This window comes from Equus przewalskii, chromosome 8 (assembly GCF_037783145.1).
Source record: "Equus przewalskii isolate Varuska chromosome 8, EquPr2, whole genome shotgun sequence".
Taxonomy (NCBI): Eukaryota; Metazoa; Chordata; class Mammalia; order Perissodactyla; family Equidae; genus Equus; species Equus przewalskii.
The window spans coordinates 61,724,589-61,744,222 of record NC_091838.1 but is presented as its reverse complement, the minus strand read 5'-3'; the positions used below and the strand labels follow the sequence as shown (position 1 = coordinate 61,744,222).

The following is a 19,634-nucleotide window of genomic DNA, read 5'->3' as shown; positions in this document are numbered from 1 at the left end:
TCAGGCCCAAGACTGTCAGATGTTCAAAGGAACCTTGCTTTCCACAGAGGTCTGGAAGCAGGCAACAGCTGAATAATAATAAATTGACACCAAAAAAATCCTGTGGCTCATCTAAATACTGAATAGGAATAAAGTATTTTAAGAAACCCTTTGGCTCATCTTTGTTGTCTTGACTCTTTCATTTTATTTCATTGAAAGGGATTCAAGTAAGTCTTTGCCAAGTGAGGGAAAGTAGTTCCAACGCTGGCTGGTTCTAAGGCATGGACTGGTCACAGTCTGACATTCACTGGGCTGTGTTTTCCTACTGGGTAGAGTTACTATGCCACCAAAGCAGAACTAGCCAGACTGTTTATTTTTTCACTTTTCCACTCAGGTATGGCAGGCTCTCCTTTTTTGCTTCCTGTCCCCATGCAGTAATCACCCATGGGCAGGGCCCACAGCTTGCTTTGGAAGGTCCTTACCATCTTCTCTCTTTTTGCCTCTGACTAAATTTGAAATATTTCCAGCAAATATAGAAGTATGTTAAAAATTTTAGTTCCTGTGACAAAGAGAATGAAGAACATATTGTTGGGAAACAGGGTAAATTTATTTTATTCACTAAATGAACGTCTGCAATGAAATTAACACCCACAATACCAAATTGCTTTTTTGAGAGGCAGAAATACAACTTAATGCTTATGATCAACCCTCTTTGGGTGATTGAATATATTCAGTATTCTGCTTTAATCTATTAGTTTAGATTATTAGATTATTTAATCTTTTCGGCATATTTTAAGTTTATTTTGTTCTTATTTTTCTAGAGTCTTGAAGAGGGAGCTTAGCTTATTGATTTGAGACATTTTGTCTTTTATAATGTATATATTCAGCTATAAACTTCCCTCTCAGCACTGAAGTGGCTGTGTTGCACAAATTTTGACATTTTATATTTTCATATTCATTCAGTTCACTATGTGTGTTTGTTTTTAAAATTTACCTTAAGACTTCGTCTTTGATCCATGGGTTATTAGAAGGGTGTTGTTATTTTCCACGTATTTGGAAATTTTCCTGTTACCTTTATGTTCTGACTTCTATTTGAATCCATTGTGGTTGGAGAACATATGCTGAATGATTTCAATTCTTTTAATTTGTTGAGGTTTGTTTTTGGCTCAGAGTATGATCTATATGTTCCATAGGCGTTTGAAAACAACGTGTATTCTGTTGTTGTTGGGTGGAATGGTTTGTAAATGTTGATTAGATCCTATTGATTGATGTTGTTGCTTAGTTCCTTTGTATCCTTGATGATTTTCTCTCTTATTATTTTATCAATTGTTGAGAGAGGGGAGTTGACGTCTTCAACTATGATTGTGGATTTGTCTATCTGTCTTTTCAGTTCTACGAATTTTTCTTCATATAAATTCAGCTCTGTTGCTGGGGCATACACATTTAGAATTGCTGGACGTTTTTGGTGATTGACTACTTTATCACTGCAAAATGTCTCTCTTTGTCTCTGGTGATTTTCTCTGCTCTGAATTCTCCTTTATCTGATATTAATATAGCCACTCCTGCTTTCTTTTGATTAATGTTTAGATGATATTTTTTTCATCACTTTACTTTCAATATGCCTGTATCTTTATATTTGAAGTGAGTTTCTTTTAGACAGCCTATGGTCAGGTCATGTTTTTATCCATTCTACCAATAGTTGTCTTTTAATTGGTATATTTAGAACATTTATTTTAATCTAATTATTGCTATATTTAGGCTTAACACTGCCATTTTATGTGTTTTCTTTCCTATTCACTCTCTATTTCTATTGAATATTCTTTAGAATTTCATATTGATTTATCTTCGGTGTTTTTTAGTGTACCCTTTGTAAAGATTTTTAGTGGTTTCTCTAGGTATTATATTAGATACTAAATTATTCATAATAAATTATCACAATTTACTGTTAAGTCATTTTACCAGTTAAAGTGGAATGTAGAAACCTTACCTTCCTATATTTCCCTTTACCAGCCCCTGTTAATAATGTAGTTGTTTTAAATATTTCTTCTACGTACATTTAGAACCACACTAAATAATGCTATAATTTTTGCTTTACCTCTCAAAAATAATTTTAAAAACTCAAGAGGAGAAATAAAGTCTATTGTAATTACCCATATTTTCGTTTGGTGTGCTCTTTCCTCCTTAATAATGTTCCAGGGTTCTTTCTTTTATTCTTTCTTTTCTTTTTAGAGAACTTCTTTTGATCATTCTTTTAGAGCAGGTTTGAGGGTGACAAATTCTTTTAGTTTTCCTTCATCCAAAAATGTCTTGATTTCCTTTTTATCCCTAAAGGATATTTTGCCTGGATATAGGTTTCTGGGCTGATAATTCTTTCTTTTAGCAGTTTAAAAATATTATGCAACTTCCTTCTGGTCTCTGTGGTTTCTGATAGAAATCCACTTTAATTGTAATTGTTTTTCTCTCACAAGTAAAGTGTAGGGATTTTGTTGCTGCTCTCAAGAGTTTTTCTTTGGTTTTCAAAAGTTTGACTCATACGTCTTGGTGTGAATTTCTTTGGATGTGTCCTGTTTGGAGTTTGCTCAGCCTTCTTGAATCTGTAGGTTATGACTTTCCTCCTATTTGGCAAGGTTTCAGTTATTATTTCTTCAGGTACCTTTTAGTCCCTGCTCTCTTTCTTTGCTCTTTGTGAAACTTCTATGACAGGATTGTTATATTTTTTTCTGATAGTTCCAAAGTTCCCCGAGGCTCTATTCACTTTTTTGTTTTAGTCTACTTTTTAAAAATTGTGGTAAAAACATACATAACATAAAATTTAACATTTAAACTCTTTTTTGAGTGTACAATTCAGTTCCTTTAAAAGCATTCACATTGTTGTGCGACCCTTGACCCTGTCCATCTCCAGAACTTTTCTGTCATCCAAATTGAATCTCTCTCCAGATTAAACAACACCTCTCTATCCCTCCCTCTTCCCGGGTGCTGGTAACCACTATTCCACTTTCTTTCTCTACAAATTTGATTATTCTAGGTGCTCATATAAATGGAATCATACAATATTTGTTCTTTTGTCTGGCTTCTTTCATTTAGTGCAATCTTTTCAAGGTTCATCCACGTTGTAGCATATATCAGACTTTCATATCTTTTTAAGGTTGAATGATATTTTATTGTATGTATATACTACATTTTGTTTATTCATTCATCTGTTGAAGGACATTAGACTTGTTTCCACCTTTTGGCTATTATGAGTAATGCTGCTATGAAAATTGGTGTACGAATACCTGTTTTAGTCCCTGCTTTCAGTACTTTTAGGTATATACCTAGATATGAACTTGCTGGATCATTTGGTAGTTCTATGTTTAATTTTTTGAGGAACTGCCATACCATTTCCCACAGCAGCTGTACCATTTTATATTGTGTTAATCTGTGTATAGAATGGGTACTTTTCATGTTCCGTCTCCAGTCCACTGATTTCTTTTCTTTTGTCCTTTCCATTCTGCTGTTAAGCCCATCCACTGAGTTTTTTAAATTTTTGATTATTGTATTTTTTAAGTTCTAAGTTTCCATTTGATTCTTATTCGTATCTTTTATATCTTGGCTGAGACTTTGAATTGCTTTGCTGAGACATTTTAAAAATTTATTTCAAGTGTGTTTGTAACTGTTCACTGAAACATTGTATGGTGGCTGCCTTAAAATCTTTGTCAGGTAACTCTAACATCTCTGTTATCTCAGTGTTGGCATCTGTTGATTGTCTTTTTCTCATTCAGTCTGAGATCTTCCTGTTTCTTGATGAGATGAGGAGTGATTTTTAAACTGAAACAGACTTTTGGGCATTTTGCTATGGAACGCTGGATCCTGAGACCTTCTGGTTTAGCTGACTTCCTCTGACACAGCTCTAGCAATGGAATGAGGAGGGAGTCTTTCTTGTTACTGACCCTTGAGGATACAAATAGAAGTTCCACATTCAGCCTCCAGTGACTCCTTCAGGGGTGGGAATATAACTCTTTGGGAATTAGATAAGTAATGGGAGTTCCAGCTTCCACTAGGCCTCTCCTGGATAAGATGGGTAGGAGTGCCTCATTATTGCACTCTTTGTTTCCTTTGCTGACACCACTGAGCAGGTGGCCTCATTACCATTGTGATGAAATCCTGACTTCCCACTAGGCCTTCTCTGACATCACTTGATTGGTGGACTGGATGGGTACTTCATTACTGTCTAGCGAAGGTGGAAGTTCAGTCTCCCCACATGGTCTCCACTGATAGAGTGCAGAGAATAGACTTTTGTTGGAGCTTTTTTGGTCTGTGCCTACTGGTGTTTCAGGTTGTTGGACTTAGCGTCAGCTAGACTTCAGCTCCAAGTCTGGGATATATGTGGATACATATAGAAACCTGGGAAATCACCAGTGTGTTGTTTTTGGGTCCCAATTAGCCTAGCCAGTATTCCTTCTTCTTTGCACCTTTCAGAATCTTCTTATATTTTCTTTACAAATAACGTTCAGGGGTTTAGTTGTCCATTCTGGGAGGAATAGGGAAAAATATTTCTACTTCATCTTCCCAGAAGAAGTTTGGATTTAGAATACAGTTTTAAGATGGAGCCTATAGGATGGATCAGAGTGGGATGTGAGGGAAACAGAGGAGTCAGAGATGACTCCAAGGGTTTTGGTCTCATCAACTAGAAGAATAGAGCTGTCATCAAATGAGATAGGGAAGACTGTGGGAAGAACATTTTGGGGAGGGAAGGGGTGGTATTTGGAGCTCAATTTTGGAAAGGTTAAGTCGGAGGTGCCTGTTGGACATTTAATTGGAGATGCTGAATAAGCAGGTGGACATGCTAGTGTGGAGTTCAGTGGAGAGGTCTGAACCTCTGAGACATAAATTTGGAAATCGTCAGCATACACATGGTGTTTAGAGCCTTGAGAATGGATGAGATCACCAAGATAGGGAGTAAAGAGAAGGAAATGAGGATATACAAGCACCGTGCTGTTAACATTTAAAGGTTGGAGAAGGGTAGAGAAATCAGCAATGGTGACTGAGAAGAAAGGAACAGCCAGTGAGACAGAAAGGAAACCAGAAATCCAAGTGAGGGAAGTGTCATTGCTTCTAGGCCCTCCCTTCCTAGTTAGGGTGATCATATTGATTTCCTATTTCAAATTCTACGTCATGAGTCTTCTCTCTCTCTCTCTCTCTCTCTCTCTCTGTATTTGTACATCTTGGCTCTGGGATATTTCATGCAGAGGGCCCATGTGCACTGCCTTGGTTCAGATTAAAAGAACCCCTGTAGTGTGATTAGCACACATGACTGGAAAACTCTAGTAGAACATTTCTAAGGACAAAAAATTGAAAAGATATTTTAAACTTTACTTAGTAGTTTTATTAGTGGTAGGATTGACATTGTGATTTTGAAACAAGACTATGTTGTATGTGTTGTAGGACAAAGCAATTAATAAATTTATTATTGTTTGCAAGTAAGCTGGATGTTTTCTGATGCTCATCATTCCAGCTATCCAATGATAGGCACACACCTCCAGTTTTGGTTCTTCCATGAGGGATTTTCTTTCTTTTTCCTTTTTCTTTTTGGTTATCTTCATATTACTGATTTCTAGTATAATTCTACTATAATCAACCTTCAATACTTCTAAAATTGTAGAGACTTTTCTGTGGCCCAGAATGTGGTCTATTTTGATACATATTTCATGTGCACTTGAAAAGAATGCATATTAACTTTTTATTTTGTATCATTAGGAATTTGTCAGGTGTAACTATTTTTGTTCCCGGATTGTAATACAACACCAGACACTGCCAACAAAAACAACAAAAAACTTTAGGGCAGGACATGCCCTTCATGGTGTAGCTACTTCATCAGTTCTGCAGATATTTATTGAATGAGTAAACATTTCAAAGCAACGAATAGGAAAAAAGTCATTTGGAAGCAGAGAAAGAATGTTTTAAACTCCTTATTTAAAACGGTTTTCTAAAGCTAAGAATTATTTTACAGACTCGAAATGTATATTTCAGAGAGCCTGCGTCATAAGTCAATGTGATTTTTAGGTAATATGTTCTGTAACATTCTTCAACGTTTTACGTAAAATAACTTCTTTGGTACTTTACTCAGGTAAATCCTACATGAACCTAACAGCGACAAAGGGCCACTAGTTATGGGGATCCTTATCTAAGTTCTCATGTTTTAATTAAATTTCCGTATGTTCTAAGAGTTTAGAGACCACTATCCAGAATTACATAAGACAAACTGCAATATCAGCTCGCCACTATTTAACCGAATGACGCTGGACAAATCACGTCTCAGTTTCCTAATACGTGTAATAGAAATTAGTACAGCCCTTCATAGTTTACAAAATTGTGAATGTGGCTTAACAAAAAATATTAGAAGTGGAAGCATTTTCACGCGTGAGACGCTAGAAAAATGCGACCTATAATGCTATTATGATCAACTGCCTAACGGAGACTGACTAAACATAAAATAGAAAATTTTTTAAAAGTCTACTTTTTCTTAAAAAATTCGGTGGGAAAGCAGCCACAAACGCATAATGCGCATGCGCAAAGGATTCTATCGGGCGGTAGAAGACGTGACGAGGAGAAAAGAAGGGAGGCAGGGCTCCACGCTAGCTTTTCCTCTCAGCTCCGCCCCTCGAACACCCGACCGCTCTTGACGTCAAGTGACGTTATACTTCCGCTTCCGGTTACTCACGTTTCTCTTTCTTCCTGTCCGGCTGAAAAGATGGCGTCCCGCAAGGAAGGCACCGGCTCTGCCACCCCATCTTCCAGCTCCACCTCCGGCCCGGCAGGGAAAGGCAAAGGCAAAGGCGGCTCCGGAGATTCGGCCGTGAAGCAAGTGCAGATCGATGGCTTGGTGAGTGGAGTTCTGTCTCCCCCGGCACACGTGGGCAGCGCAGTTCCCTGCCCCGTCCCGCCATCCGCGCTTCCAGGCAGCCTCTCCTCTGGACTTAGTGAGGGTGGGCCGAGGTTTTCCCCTAAAATCCTCCTCTTTTATCTTCTCGTTTTGTTCGGGAGACGCAACAGTCTTCTGTGTCTTCTGACGGGGGAGATAAGGGCTGAGAAAGGGGATAGAAGCTAGGGTTGTGTGTGACGGATTCTTGGGGTCTTGTTTTGAGATGTCAGGGAGGGGAGAGTTGGAGGAAGAGTCTTATGGAGACAGGTGGGTGACGGAGGTGTAGAGAAGAAGCGAGGACTCTAGTTTAGGGCTTTTGCGAGGAGAGAGTAAGGTGAACTTCATTGCTTCTCTGTTGGAATCTGACATGAGTAACTTCCCAAGTGGAGATGCACTTTGTAGCCACTCTTGAGCCTGTGTTGCAGCGCTTTACCTTAAACCGCGCGCTTGCAATAAACATCTTTTATGTTGGCTTCTCCTTTGCTTATCTGTGAATGTTGGCGTGCCTCAGGATTTGGGTTTCGTCTTCCTTCTGTCCACGCTCTGCTTGGCATAGTGTAACAAAGTATAAAAGCACACCTCCGGAGCCAGACTGCTTGAGTTTGAATCTCAGCTCTAAAATTAGCTGAGTAACATTGAGCAAGTTAGTTATTCTCTTTGAACGTCATTTTCTTCATCTGACTTGTGTTGAGGATTAAAATTCGCTGAATATGTCTTCATAACTAGTACAATATCTGGGACAAAGCAAGCTACCATTTTATTTTAGCTGTTGCTCTTACTGTTTGTAGTCGTTATAGGAGTAGACTCTCTTTAAGGTATCGTCATCCTTTCTCATGGCTTTAAATATTCTTTATATTCTCATAATTCTTAGGTTTATATTTCTTGCCAGACTTGGCTCTTCACTGCCGCTCTTGAATATGCAACTGTCTGCCTGACATCACTATTTGACTATTTTATCGGCACCTCAAATTTGACATGTCCAAAATAAAATTAGTGACTTCCCTTCCTCCTTCCTTTCTCCCCCTCCTCGGTCTTATCTCAGTCTTTCCCATCTTAGTAAGTGGAACTACCATCTATCCATTTGAACAAGTCAGAAAACCTAGGCCTTAACCTACAGTTGTTCTTGTTTTTTACCCTCAACTTCCAGTCCCTTAGCAAATCCTGTTGGTTCCACTTCCAAAATATATCACATTCATCTGCTTTGCCTCTATATGCCACCAGCTGTATCCACTTACAATAAAATACAGACTTCTTACCACAGTTCAAGGTCCTGCTGTTCTTGTCTCTTTCCCCATACTCACCTTATACTTTCTTCTAGGTTCCAGTCACAATGACCTTTCAGTTCTTTGTTTTCTCTGCCTGAAATACTTTCTCAAATATTTCTTCCTTCTCAGTGGCTTCTCTTGATCTTTTATGTCTTGGTCTAAAGGACACCATCTCAAGAAAGACATTGCCTAACAAACTTGTCAAAAGTACACCCCTCCCCACCACTCTCCATCACGCCACCCTATATTTCCTTCATAGCAGTCTTCCCTACCTGTAACTATCTTGTTTGTTTTCTTGTTTTTCTCTCCCACCAGAATGTAAGCAACTGAGGGCAGGCAGGGACTAAGCTTTCTCACCTGTTATGTTCCCAGTACTGAACCTGTTAACTGACATAGATGGGATAAATGAATGAATAAAAGATTTCATTTTATTTTTGTGTTATTCCTAGTTCATGTCTTGATATCTTCTTTTATAGATTATTTAAATGCATCTTGTCTTATTCTCTTAGCCCTCTTCAGTCCATCCTTCATACTTTTATTAAAACATTCACTTAATGTAGAAGTTCAGATCTTGTTAACTTCCTTCCTGAAATGTTTTCACTGACTTTGCAGTGAATTTAAGGCCCACCAAGATGTTGTCCTTGTTTTTGTGTTTGGATTTATTTCCTACTATTTCCAACCTTCACAGGAACTATACATTCCAGCCACACAGGACTATTTCCTTAGCCTGATGTTTAATCACATTTGTTCTTGGCACCTTGATAGTGGCCAGGACCAATTTTTCTTCTTGTATTTTTGAACTTTTCGTTTCCTGCCTTTGGTTCTGTTTCATCAGTTCTTCTGTATCTTTAATATTACCTTTCCCTTATCATATGAACATTGTCAGGACTTTCCTATATTAAAATGTTCAGTTCTCTCTCTTTTTACTTAGCACTCTGTGTTCCGTCTTAGTCCCCACTTTTTCCCTCTTGAAGTCAGTGGTTAGAGAATCATCTGTATTTGTTGTGGTCTGTTCTTTGTTTGATTCACTGCTATTAGAATCTGCCACCAATTCTCTGTCTTAGTTTTTAAAAAGATCATTGATAGCATTAGCAGAGAACAGTAAAAAGTTTCAAAATATATATGCAAAATATTGTCTAAAATACATAATTTAAGTAATCAGAAAATAAACATCCAGTTACCTATCATTCAACTTGCAAAATAGAATGTTATGAGTACCTTTGAAGCCCTTTCTCCTATTTCATTTTTTCCTCCCATCCCTTCTCCCCACCATATCATCACTGTTGTGAGCTTTGTTTCCGTGATTTCTTGGTTTTCTTTGTAGTTTCACCGCAGAGTATTCCTAAACAATTTGCTTAGCTTTGCCTTTTTTTTTTAATCAATAGCTAATTGCTCCAACATCACTTAATTGTCCATGTTTCCCTCTTGACTTAAAATCACATACATGAGTGTGTCTGTATGTGGCATAGAATTTCTTACTCTCCTCCTTTAATCTATGTGCACTTTCCTAAGCCAATACTGTGCTGCTTTATCTATCGTGACTTTATAACATGTCTTAATATCTGGTGGGATAAAACACCAATCAGATGAGGAACCACCTTTCAAAACTCTCTTGGCTATCTTTGTGCACATCCAGATGAATTTTGGAATTGTTATCTTGTCAAGATCTTCCCAAAGATTTTGTTTTCTTATTTTCTAATCAGACACATTTTCCTTAACCAAATCGGGTGCTTAAAGGATCCTTCATGATTCAACTAGAAGCTCCTAAAATTGAGTTCTAGGGAGGAAATAAAAAGTAATAACAACAAAAACCCTCATCACAATCACTTTTCTTTCAAATGCTTAATAAACATGATCCCCTTTTTTCCTTTTAACAATGCTGCTAGCTGCTAGGGATGTTTTGCTAAGCTCATCTTAACGTTAAGAAACTGAAGTTTAGGGAGCTTTATTGGCTAAGTTACCCAGTTGGAAGGGGCGTGAAGCAGGGATTATAACACACTCTCAAACTGGAACTTTTAACCCCTTTAGTTTATCTCCAGAGCAGTGGTTCCCAAAGCAGTGGACCAGCAGCGTCAGAATCACCTGGAAACTTGTTAGAAATGCACATTCCCTGGCCCTCCCCCAGACCTACCAAGTCAGAAACTTTAGGGGATGGAGTCCAGCAATCTGAGTTATAAAAGCCTTCCAGTGGTTCTAATGCAGGTGAAGTTTGAGAACCACTGGTCTAGAATCTAAAGACGAAGGATTAATAAGAGGGTACAAGAAATATTGTGTTGGGGGGACGCAAACCAGAAAAGAATAGCACTCATTGAAATGAGCAGGAAGAAATGCTACAGACATTCCACTTTCTATTAAGTTACTGTGGGGCTGTGATGACAACAGTCACTACATGGTTCAGAGGATAAAGAGTAAAACAAAAAGTGCTTAGCTAAAGGAGTCCCTTTACTTTTCTGATGAGGAAAAACTGATTAACTATTGAACTAGAGTGTATAAACATCTGTTAAAAGAACAAAAATTCAACCAAGTAAGGCAGCATCTAGCTTTACCTGTTTATATTAATTAATATGAATGAAATTTGAATTAAATCATAGTATATGTTCTCCTGTGTCTTGAGTCATACATATGCATATCTCACACCACGATTTTGAGATTAGTCCATTCTAGAGAATCTCTGCTTTTTTGTTTTTTACTTATTTTCTTTACTTTATAGCATTTCATTGTATGAATATAACATAATTTTCCTCATCTGACTGTTCATGGACAATTACATGGCTTGTTTTCCTTGTGTGAAACAGTATCTCTCAATAACCTTTTGATTATTCATTCCAGTAGACTTGCGATTGTTTTTTTTTTAAAGATTTTTAAATTTTTTTCCTTTTTCTCCCCAAAGCCCCCCAGTACATAGTTGTGTATTCTTCGTTGTGGGTCCTTCTAGTTGTGACATGTGGGACGCTGCCTCAGTGTGGTTTGATGAGCAGTGCCATGTCCACGTCCAGGATTCGAACCAACGAAACACTGGGCCGCCTGCAGCGGAGTGCGAACTTAACCACTCGGCCACAGGGCCAGCCCTGCGAATGTGTGTTTTAATGTTCCCTGTAGAGCGTCAGGGCTCACTATATCCTTTTGGAATGGAGGAGTGGATCTTCATTGTAGTCATGTGGTCTCATTGTTCCTAGATAAGATCAAGCTAATTCTTCATGTTGAACTTGTAAAACCCACCTCTTTCCCTAAACCAGTTTGAATCTTACCTTTCTTATGTACAGCATACCTTTTATATGGTCCCTGGACCAGCTAGATAAGCAGAATTGGCCTCACTTTGTAGCTTTTTAGAATCGCAGAAATACAGTATTTCAGAGTCTCAAGCCCCTCTCCTGACCTACTGTATCAGGTGATTTATAGCAAATTAATGTTAGAGAAGTACTGCTCTGGTCCACGTTGATCTCTTCCTTTCTCTATTCTTTTTATGATGACAGCTTGTATTGCTTGTTTTGGCGTGTGATCATAGACTGTTAACTAATGGTTTACTGTTTATGTGTTTTTCCTTCCTTACTGAGATGATAATCGGAAGACTAAAGTGTAAAACATTTCTGTCTTCCATAGGTCCAGTGCTTAAAACCCATTGCCATTGAAATTTATTACCTTTTAAATTTTGTTTTCACCTTTGTGTAAAACGTTATCTTACTATTTAAAATTGTTAGCTACCTCATTCCTCTTTTACTGGAAATAAAGTAGAGTATGTTGTTAAGAATGAAAAAGTCACAGTTACGTATACTTTTTTGTTATTCAGGTGTTAGCTCAGATGTTACCTTATAGGGACTTTCTGATTGATCTAAAGTGGCCCCATTAGCTTACTGACCCTTATATCACCCTGTTGGGCCCTTGTTACTGTCTGAAGTTTTTGCTTGTTTGTCTTCTCACACTAAAATATCAACTTTCTGGGGCTGACCCCGTGGCCGAGTGGTTAAGTTCGCGCGCTCTGCTGCAGGCAGCCCAGTGTTTTGTTGGTTCGAATCCTGAACGCGGACATGGCACTGCTCGTCACATCACGCTGAGGCAGCGTCCTACATGCCACAACTAGAAGGACCCACAACGAAGAATATACAACTATGTACCGGGGGCTTTGGGGAGAAAAAGGAAAAAAAAATCTTTAAAAAAAAAAATCAACTTTCTGAGAGTAGGACCAATGTCAGGTTTGTTTACTGCCATATTTACAAGTGTCTAACAGTGACTGACACATAGAAAGCACTCCAATGGGTGAATTAATTAATACACAAATTTTCTTGACTATGAATCATGAGGAAACTGGGTTACTAAGTGCTGTGTAGAAATTACTTGTGTGTTGGTGAGAAAAGAGCACAGCAGTGAGACTGGGAGACCAGTTAGCTTTATAAACTTACTCATATTTCTTAGTCTGTTTAGGCATCACTGTCTCATCTTTAAGAAAAATCACTCATGTTAATCGAGCACCTACTATTTACAAGACCCTGTGCAGGAAAGTTTGGTTAGATTATGTCTGATCCTCACAACAGCTTTGAGCGTAGATGTTATCTCTGCCTTATTTACCTGATAGTTATTCAGATCCAACGAGAAAATGTTGGTGGAAGTTCTTTGTGAGCTGAAATGACTAATTCAGATTTGTAAAGGGCTTATACTGGGCTGTGACATGTACCACTGTATATATTTTTTGACACACTGTATGAAGTTACAGAGTCTAGATAACAGCTTGTTAAACTCCCTGAAATGGAAGCTTTTGTCTGAAACCTTAGTCTCAAGTGGAAGATAGTTTGGTCTTTTAATGTTTTAACAACAACAAGATTGTATGGCTCTTGGCTCCTTCTTTCAATTTTCTGACTTCAGTGGAGAATAAATCAGTTGCTTCACATGTGTGAATATTTCAGTCAGATAACTAGAAACTCTGTCAAGCTCCAAAACGTTTACATTTTAGCCATTTTTAATTATAAATCTTTCTAAAGTATATTACATAAATTTCTGCATCTTTAGTCAGAGAATATTGAACACAGCTTAACCATGTTTTGATGACTTAGTATTATTATTGAGAATGTAATTTATTGCCCCATACTAGACAGGAGTCCTCAAGAATCCCTTGGGGTATTTACTTCTGTTTATTTCTATAATCAGTGTCCCCTGTCTTTGAATTTTAGATGTCTTGAGTAATTTATCTTTCCAGTTGGCTGCCTTCTTTTATTCCTGTTGTTAAATTTATGTCTTTTACCCCCTTGATTTCTAGCTTTTCATTTGCTATGGATGCAAAACCAGAGAAGCAGTCTTGTTAGCATTATTTCTAACACAAGGCTAAGTACACTCTGAATGAGGATTAAATTAAATATGCACTATGACATTTTGATTGCTTATTTATATTTTGCTTTGGCAAGTAAGATGTATGGCTTATAAATAATATTTTGTCTTTATATAGTAGAAAAAAACACTTGACATACATTATTATATCTGAGGAGCTCCAGGAGCAGATAGAACCAATATTAGCTGGATTATACATGTGATTCAATCACTCATAGAAACTGAGTGGCTTTTCTTTGTTGTTGTTTTGTGTGTGTGTGTGTGTGTGTGTGTTTTTGTGAGGAAGATTGGCCATGAACTGACATCCATCGCTAATCTTCCTCTATTTTATCTGGGATGCCACCACAGCATGGCTTGATGAGTGGTGCTAGGTCCATACCTGGGATCTGAACCTGTGAACCTTGGGCCACTGAAGCAAAGTTCTCGAACTTAACTACTATACCACCAGGCCGGCTCCAGAAACTGGGTGGCTTTTCGAGGACATGAAGCGAATCTGTCTTAGAGCTTGAACTCAGATCATATCTTGCCATCATTGATTCATTCTGCTTCCCATTATTAATACCTGCTGCTTACGTTGTAAGGACTCAATAGATGTTAGTTTTTATTATATGCCACATACTGTTCAAAGTACTTTATATATATTATATCTTTGAAGCCATATAACAACTCTTTGATGCAGGAACCATTATTATTCACATTTTACAAGTGAGGAAACTGGGGTACCTATAGATTATGTGACTTGATGAATGTCAGGATACGGGGAAATAGAAGTAAAGGTGTTCACGAAATAATTAAACCAATGTTCCTTGCTCAAGCATCTGGAAGTGTATTTTCTGAGACTTCGACCTTTTATAAACTTAGACCTTTAAAATGTACAAGAAAGCTAATATATCAGAATCTTTGTATTTAAAAATCTGTCATATTCTAGGAGAGGATTTGTAGATAAAAGAAGTCAATTTAGTAAATATTCTCAAGTTTGGAAAAAGGCAGCATTTAGCCTATGGGTCACACATATTAAGATATTGGGGAATCAACAGTGAAGAAAATAAGAGGCATATTAAGGAGAGTTGGGAGGAGTACTGGTAGGTATTCCTAAATAAGGTAGTTTAACTGTCTAAGGTAGGCAAACCTAGTCCACCTGACGTTTCCATCTCAGGATGCTTCCAAGATTTGGATAACCCTGCAGACCTCCTGGGCATTATTCCCTTCCATTATTGTGGGAGGGCTCATTGAAATCCATTGCCTTTTTAAAAAAACTTTTTGACAGTGCTTCCTGTATTTATGGCATATATACCAGTGATGACAAGCTGTATTAGTCTTTTTTGTAACTATTTTGAGATAATTTAAGGTGGCCAGCAAACACAGTATTTCTGTGGAGGAAATGATTTAATAAATAAGTTAACATCTCTGGGACTTGATTTCTTCTGCTTTAAAGTGAGGATAATGCATGGCCTTTCTATTTTGATAAATGGAAACTTAATATACATAATTTCCTATTGATGTTTAATCATTGTCAATAACCGTTTTGGTAGTTGGTATTGATTTTAGTAGGTGGTATTGGCTGCAGTGGGATTCCAAACTGAATACCAAGCAAATGGAATATAATGAGAAATTTCAACTTGAGTAGTTGTAGCATATCTGGCCTAGATGAAATGGCATACATTATTCCTCAAATGCCTATTTTGACATTAAAAGGTGTGGGTGCCCAGTACGTTTTCTGTCAGATTACTGGTTTCTTATCTTTTGCTTTCTTGTCACTTTTGCTTCAGCTAGCTCTGGTAATTATAAATTTTGATCTTCTGCTTAATATCAAGGATTTCATGAGTTTGGCTGAGCAACTCCAGGTATTAACTCTTGACAGCATTTGTCTGGACTTTTAGCTCAGTCCTAGCCCCGATATTGGGGAGAAAAGCCTCTACAAAGCATTAAGCTTTTTCCCAGTTCTTATTTTTGTGGTGAAATATTCTCGCTTTTACTTTACCAAGTCTACTTTAGATTGTTTTTTAGATGAAAGCTTCTGATTTCAGCACTTAAATGAAAACTTGGTTGCATTTGCTTTTCTCTTAGAAATTACTTCATACTTTTGTTTTTATAAAATAGCATTTAAATTATGGTACTTGGATATTATTTCATTTGGCAAGCTATGAGAAAATATACTTAAAGAGAAAATAGCTGTATTTTTTCCTGTAAAATACTGTTTATAGATCATTCTATAAAATGGTTATATCCTGTAAAGATTAGATTTAATAGCAAAGTATAGTGTAATTTACATATCCATCTGTTTGATGACAAAATGTACTTGTTTCATCCAAACTGAATGGGCTGAAATGGATACTGGTATATGCAAGAGTAGTAGTCTGTATTTTTGTTGATGTTGGTACTGAGCCCAAGCAAACAAGAAAAAAAATCAGTTCGGCAAAATAGTGGTAACTCAGTATTAGTCAAAGTATAAAACTTTTTTACCCTTTGAGTCTGAATATCAGCTGTATTTTGGCATAAAATTTTAAGATTTTATTTTGCCGCCAAATAGTACCTAAGTGCCACAGGTATTCATTTTATCCTGGTGATTAATATGAGATTTTTTTTGTCAATAACTTTTATACTTCAATCCCTGTCCCCAGCTAGTTTCATTTAATGTAAATAGAAAACATTTATCTATCTGTGGGACGGTAGTAATGTGCTAAAATACGATTTTTTAAAAACAAAAACAATATACATTCATTGTAGGAAGTTTGGAGAAATCACTAGAAAACCACAAGTAAATTAGTTTGTAAGCTCATAACATGGGGGTGGATAGCACCCTTAAGATTTTGGGGTTTACTTTTCTAGTGCTTTTCTTATGCTTTAATAAATACGTACACTTGAAGTTAATGGGTTAAAGGCTATGCTTGTTTTTAAGCGTTTTAAGCATGTTGCCAAACTGCTCTCCAGAATAGTTGTATAGTACAGTTTACTTTCCCACCTACAAAGTATTGGAGTGCTGTTTCTTGGCAGCATTGCCAACTGAAAGTTATGATTTTTAAAAATCTACGTCTTTTTTTTTAAATTAAGTATGCATGTTAGTATGCTTGTTACAATGATTCAATTCAGTAAGTATTTCCTGTCTATCACTGATAGCACTATCTGCCCAAGTCTCCCAGGCTTCTGGTATCATCTTTGATTGTTCCTCAGGGTTTCTCTTGGGTTCTCTTAAGATCACTTACTTAGTTTTTGAGTTTATAACTGTATTGTCTGCACTGTTCGTTTCTTACTCTCCTTTCTGAACTTCCAAAATCCTCATGTGACTGGTCTTACAGATTCCGTTTTGTACTTGGCCATCCCACACAACGCTGCTGAGTAAATAATCATCTTCAGGACAGCCGGAGTCCTAGAACGCAAAAACCCGTTGGAAAATCCCCCTTACACAAGTAAAATCAAACTCTATAGCATGGCTTTTAAGATCCTCTTTACCTTTTGTTTTTAGCCTCCAAAAAGGGGCTTGTAGATACTGTTTTCAAGTTTGCTTTACGGGTAGCCTTTAAAACAGTTAGAACCAAAATCTTTTCCTTTTGGATAGAAGAAAACTCCTGTTTCACCTTTTGTGCAGAAACGCGTAGTCTTCACTTTTGTTCCAAAGGACCTCTTGAGCAAGAAGGTTAATAATCACCTTCTCTTGGGATTATTATGGTATACTTTTTATACTGGAAGACTGAAGCCCTTTAAATTTATTAGCCTTGTTTAATTAAATGCAGTCATTACGCTGGGTACACATGGTACACAAATCAAAAGGCGAAAAAGAGTAGGTAGTGAAAAGCAACTCACTTTCATTCCTGTCTTCACGCACCCTCTTCCCAGAGGCAATCACAGTTCTTTTTCAGTGTTTCCTTCTGGACCTATTCTAGCAAGCGCTGCCTCCTGTTAAGGAAGCAGAAACGAACTGTAATTGAAGCACCCAAAAGTCACCTGAAGGCCTTCCAATTAAGCAGTGGTCCATGCTCCTGAATATAAGAAACTTAAAGTGTGTTAGGAAGTAGACAGCTCGTAACAGTTTTGAACTTTTTTTGTTTTGTGTGAGAGAGGAAATGAATTTTGTTCCACCTAAGCTTTTTTATCACTCATTTTACTTTAGAAAAATTACCTTCCAGCTACACGTGGCAAAACTTGCGGATTGGTTATATATATTGGATTGGTAAAGTAAAAACTTAATGTTGTAAATGAAACATCCTTATCAGTTAACACTAATTGTGGTTATACATTTGTATGTTTGATTACATCATTGTACTTTCTCATGACTAATTTTTATGATGAGAGCAGTGCCGTTCTGTTGAATTTCTTGAGGCTACATTGCCCTTCTCCTCCTTTTCCCAACAATTAGTAGTTAATTTAACTTTAAAACTATGGACCATCAATGAGCATTAGATCTAAGAGAATAATAATGAAATATGCTCTTTCAACTGAAATATTATAGAAGTGATATTGATTAAGTGTATTGGAGCATTGTAACTAATCCCATATGTGTCAGGAGCAAAATATCTTTTTTTCCTATTGAAGTTACTTAAATTTCTTTCACATCAAAACTTAACAGCAGTGATTTAAATCCTATTTATTATTTGACTCAGTCAGTTATGAAATGAAACTCCTATCCCACTTGAGCTATAAAATGTGTTAAATTTAAGACGAATGCTGCTTTCTGCTTTTTGAATTTACATTTTGGCAATAACTACCTTCTTTGTTCAGTGTTAGAAAAAATGATCTAGGCTTAACCAAATAAGAAAACTGCCAAGTTCACAGATCAGTCGGTGAAAGAAGCCAGAATTAAATGAAAGTCTAGGTATTGACTTTACAGAATATGCTAAGGGGAGATTCTGTGGCATTACAGTTTCTTTGAGACTAAAATTCTTCTACAGTAATAGCTGTTCCTTGACAGTGATTGATGTGAGAAATTTGGGCTGTGGGCCTTACCTCCCAGAATCTACGAAACTGGAGCAAAGCCAGCTCAAAATCATGCATCCTGTTTGACCTCTTCTCCAACTGGCCTGCAACTGGTGTAGTTTGGGCTATGTCTTTTTATTTCAGATTTTTAAGAAACTTGTAGAGCGGATCTAATTTTTGTCTTTAGCATGGACAATAGCATTTTTAAGGAAACTTACACACACACACACACACACACACACACACACACACAGGCATAGGTAGACAAATATTTTGAGTAAATCAACTTAATCTCTTTAATGAGATTTACTGAGACTTTTTAATGCAGATTGAAAGAATCTTGTCATGAAACCCTGTGATATTGGTTGTTAAAAGTCCAGATGATTGATAAATCTTAACAAAAGTAGATATTTGATGTCAGGTGGTTGATTTTTAATGTTATATTTATGTCTTGTTAGCCTGAAAAAAAAAAAATGTCTGAGAAGTAGACGCTGAACATTCCAGGGAGACAAATATCAGTGCCATGAGGGTACTTGGCATATTCTGGTCACTCACTAAGTATTTGTTGGATAGATGGATGGATGAGTGAATGAGATTAGATGAAACGTATGTTGTTATAATAGTACTTGTAACAGTAGCTAAATTTACTGAGGATTTACTAGACACTGTGTGCTAGGCGCTTTGGGTGGATTATTTTTTAATCCTGGCAACAATGCTAAGAGATAGGTGCTGAATTACCTCCACAGAAGATAGGTGAGGCTAGGATAGATAAGGTGAGGACAAAGACCTGGCACTCAAACTTTATTTTGGATTCTAGTGCCAAGCCTTTCAACAGCTGTGCTATGTGAGTTTTCTGTTTGTACAGACCAAAGATTCGCATTTGTGGATTTACTCAAAGAATTAATTTTTAAGCTTTTACTGAAGTTTTCTCTCTCACTTGACCATTATTTTTTTTCAAAGATATAAAGATTAGTTCTAGAGTTACTGTGTACTAGACAACAAATGGAAGACAGCAGACAGAGGTTTGAATGTTGGGGCTTTAGCTGGGTTCCCTCACTGGTAAGTAATTCAGTTTTACCTCTGTCTTACAGAGCTTGCAGTTCAAAGTGGGCTTCTGCTGCTGGAGTAAGTTTGTTTTTACCCTTCTTAAAAATACAATATGCAGAAGAGAATCAAAACTAAGGGAGCAGTGTGGTCTGACTGCCACTGCGGAGTATGCCTGTCCTCTCCTGTAGAAGCAGCAAGTGGGTGGTAGAGGAAAC

At 37.2% G+C, this 19,634-nt stretch overlaps 1 protein-coding gene across 1 annotated transcript in view; it reads left to right on the top strand.

The window, feature by feature from the left end:
- The first annotated feature begins 5,968 nt into the window (after window positions 1–5,968).
- The window catches only part of EIF3H (eukaryotic translation initiation factor 3 subunit H), a 96,463-nt gene continuing 82,797 nt past the window's right edge, over window positions 5,969–19,634 (top strand). Inside the window, exon 1 of the mRNA XM_008538735.2 lies at window positions 5,969–6,841. Coding sequence (XP_008536957.1) covers window positions 6,710–6,841 — 132 coding nt within the window. The 5' untranslated portion in view covers window positions 5,969–6,709. The remainder of the gene's footprint in view (window positions 6,842–19,634) is intronic.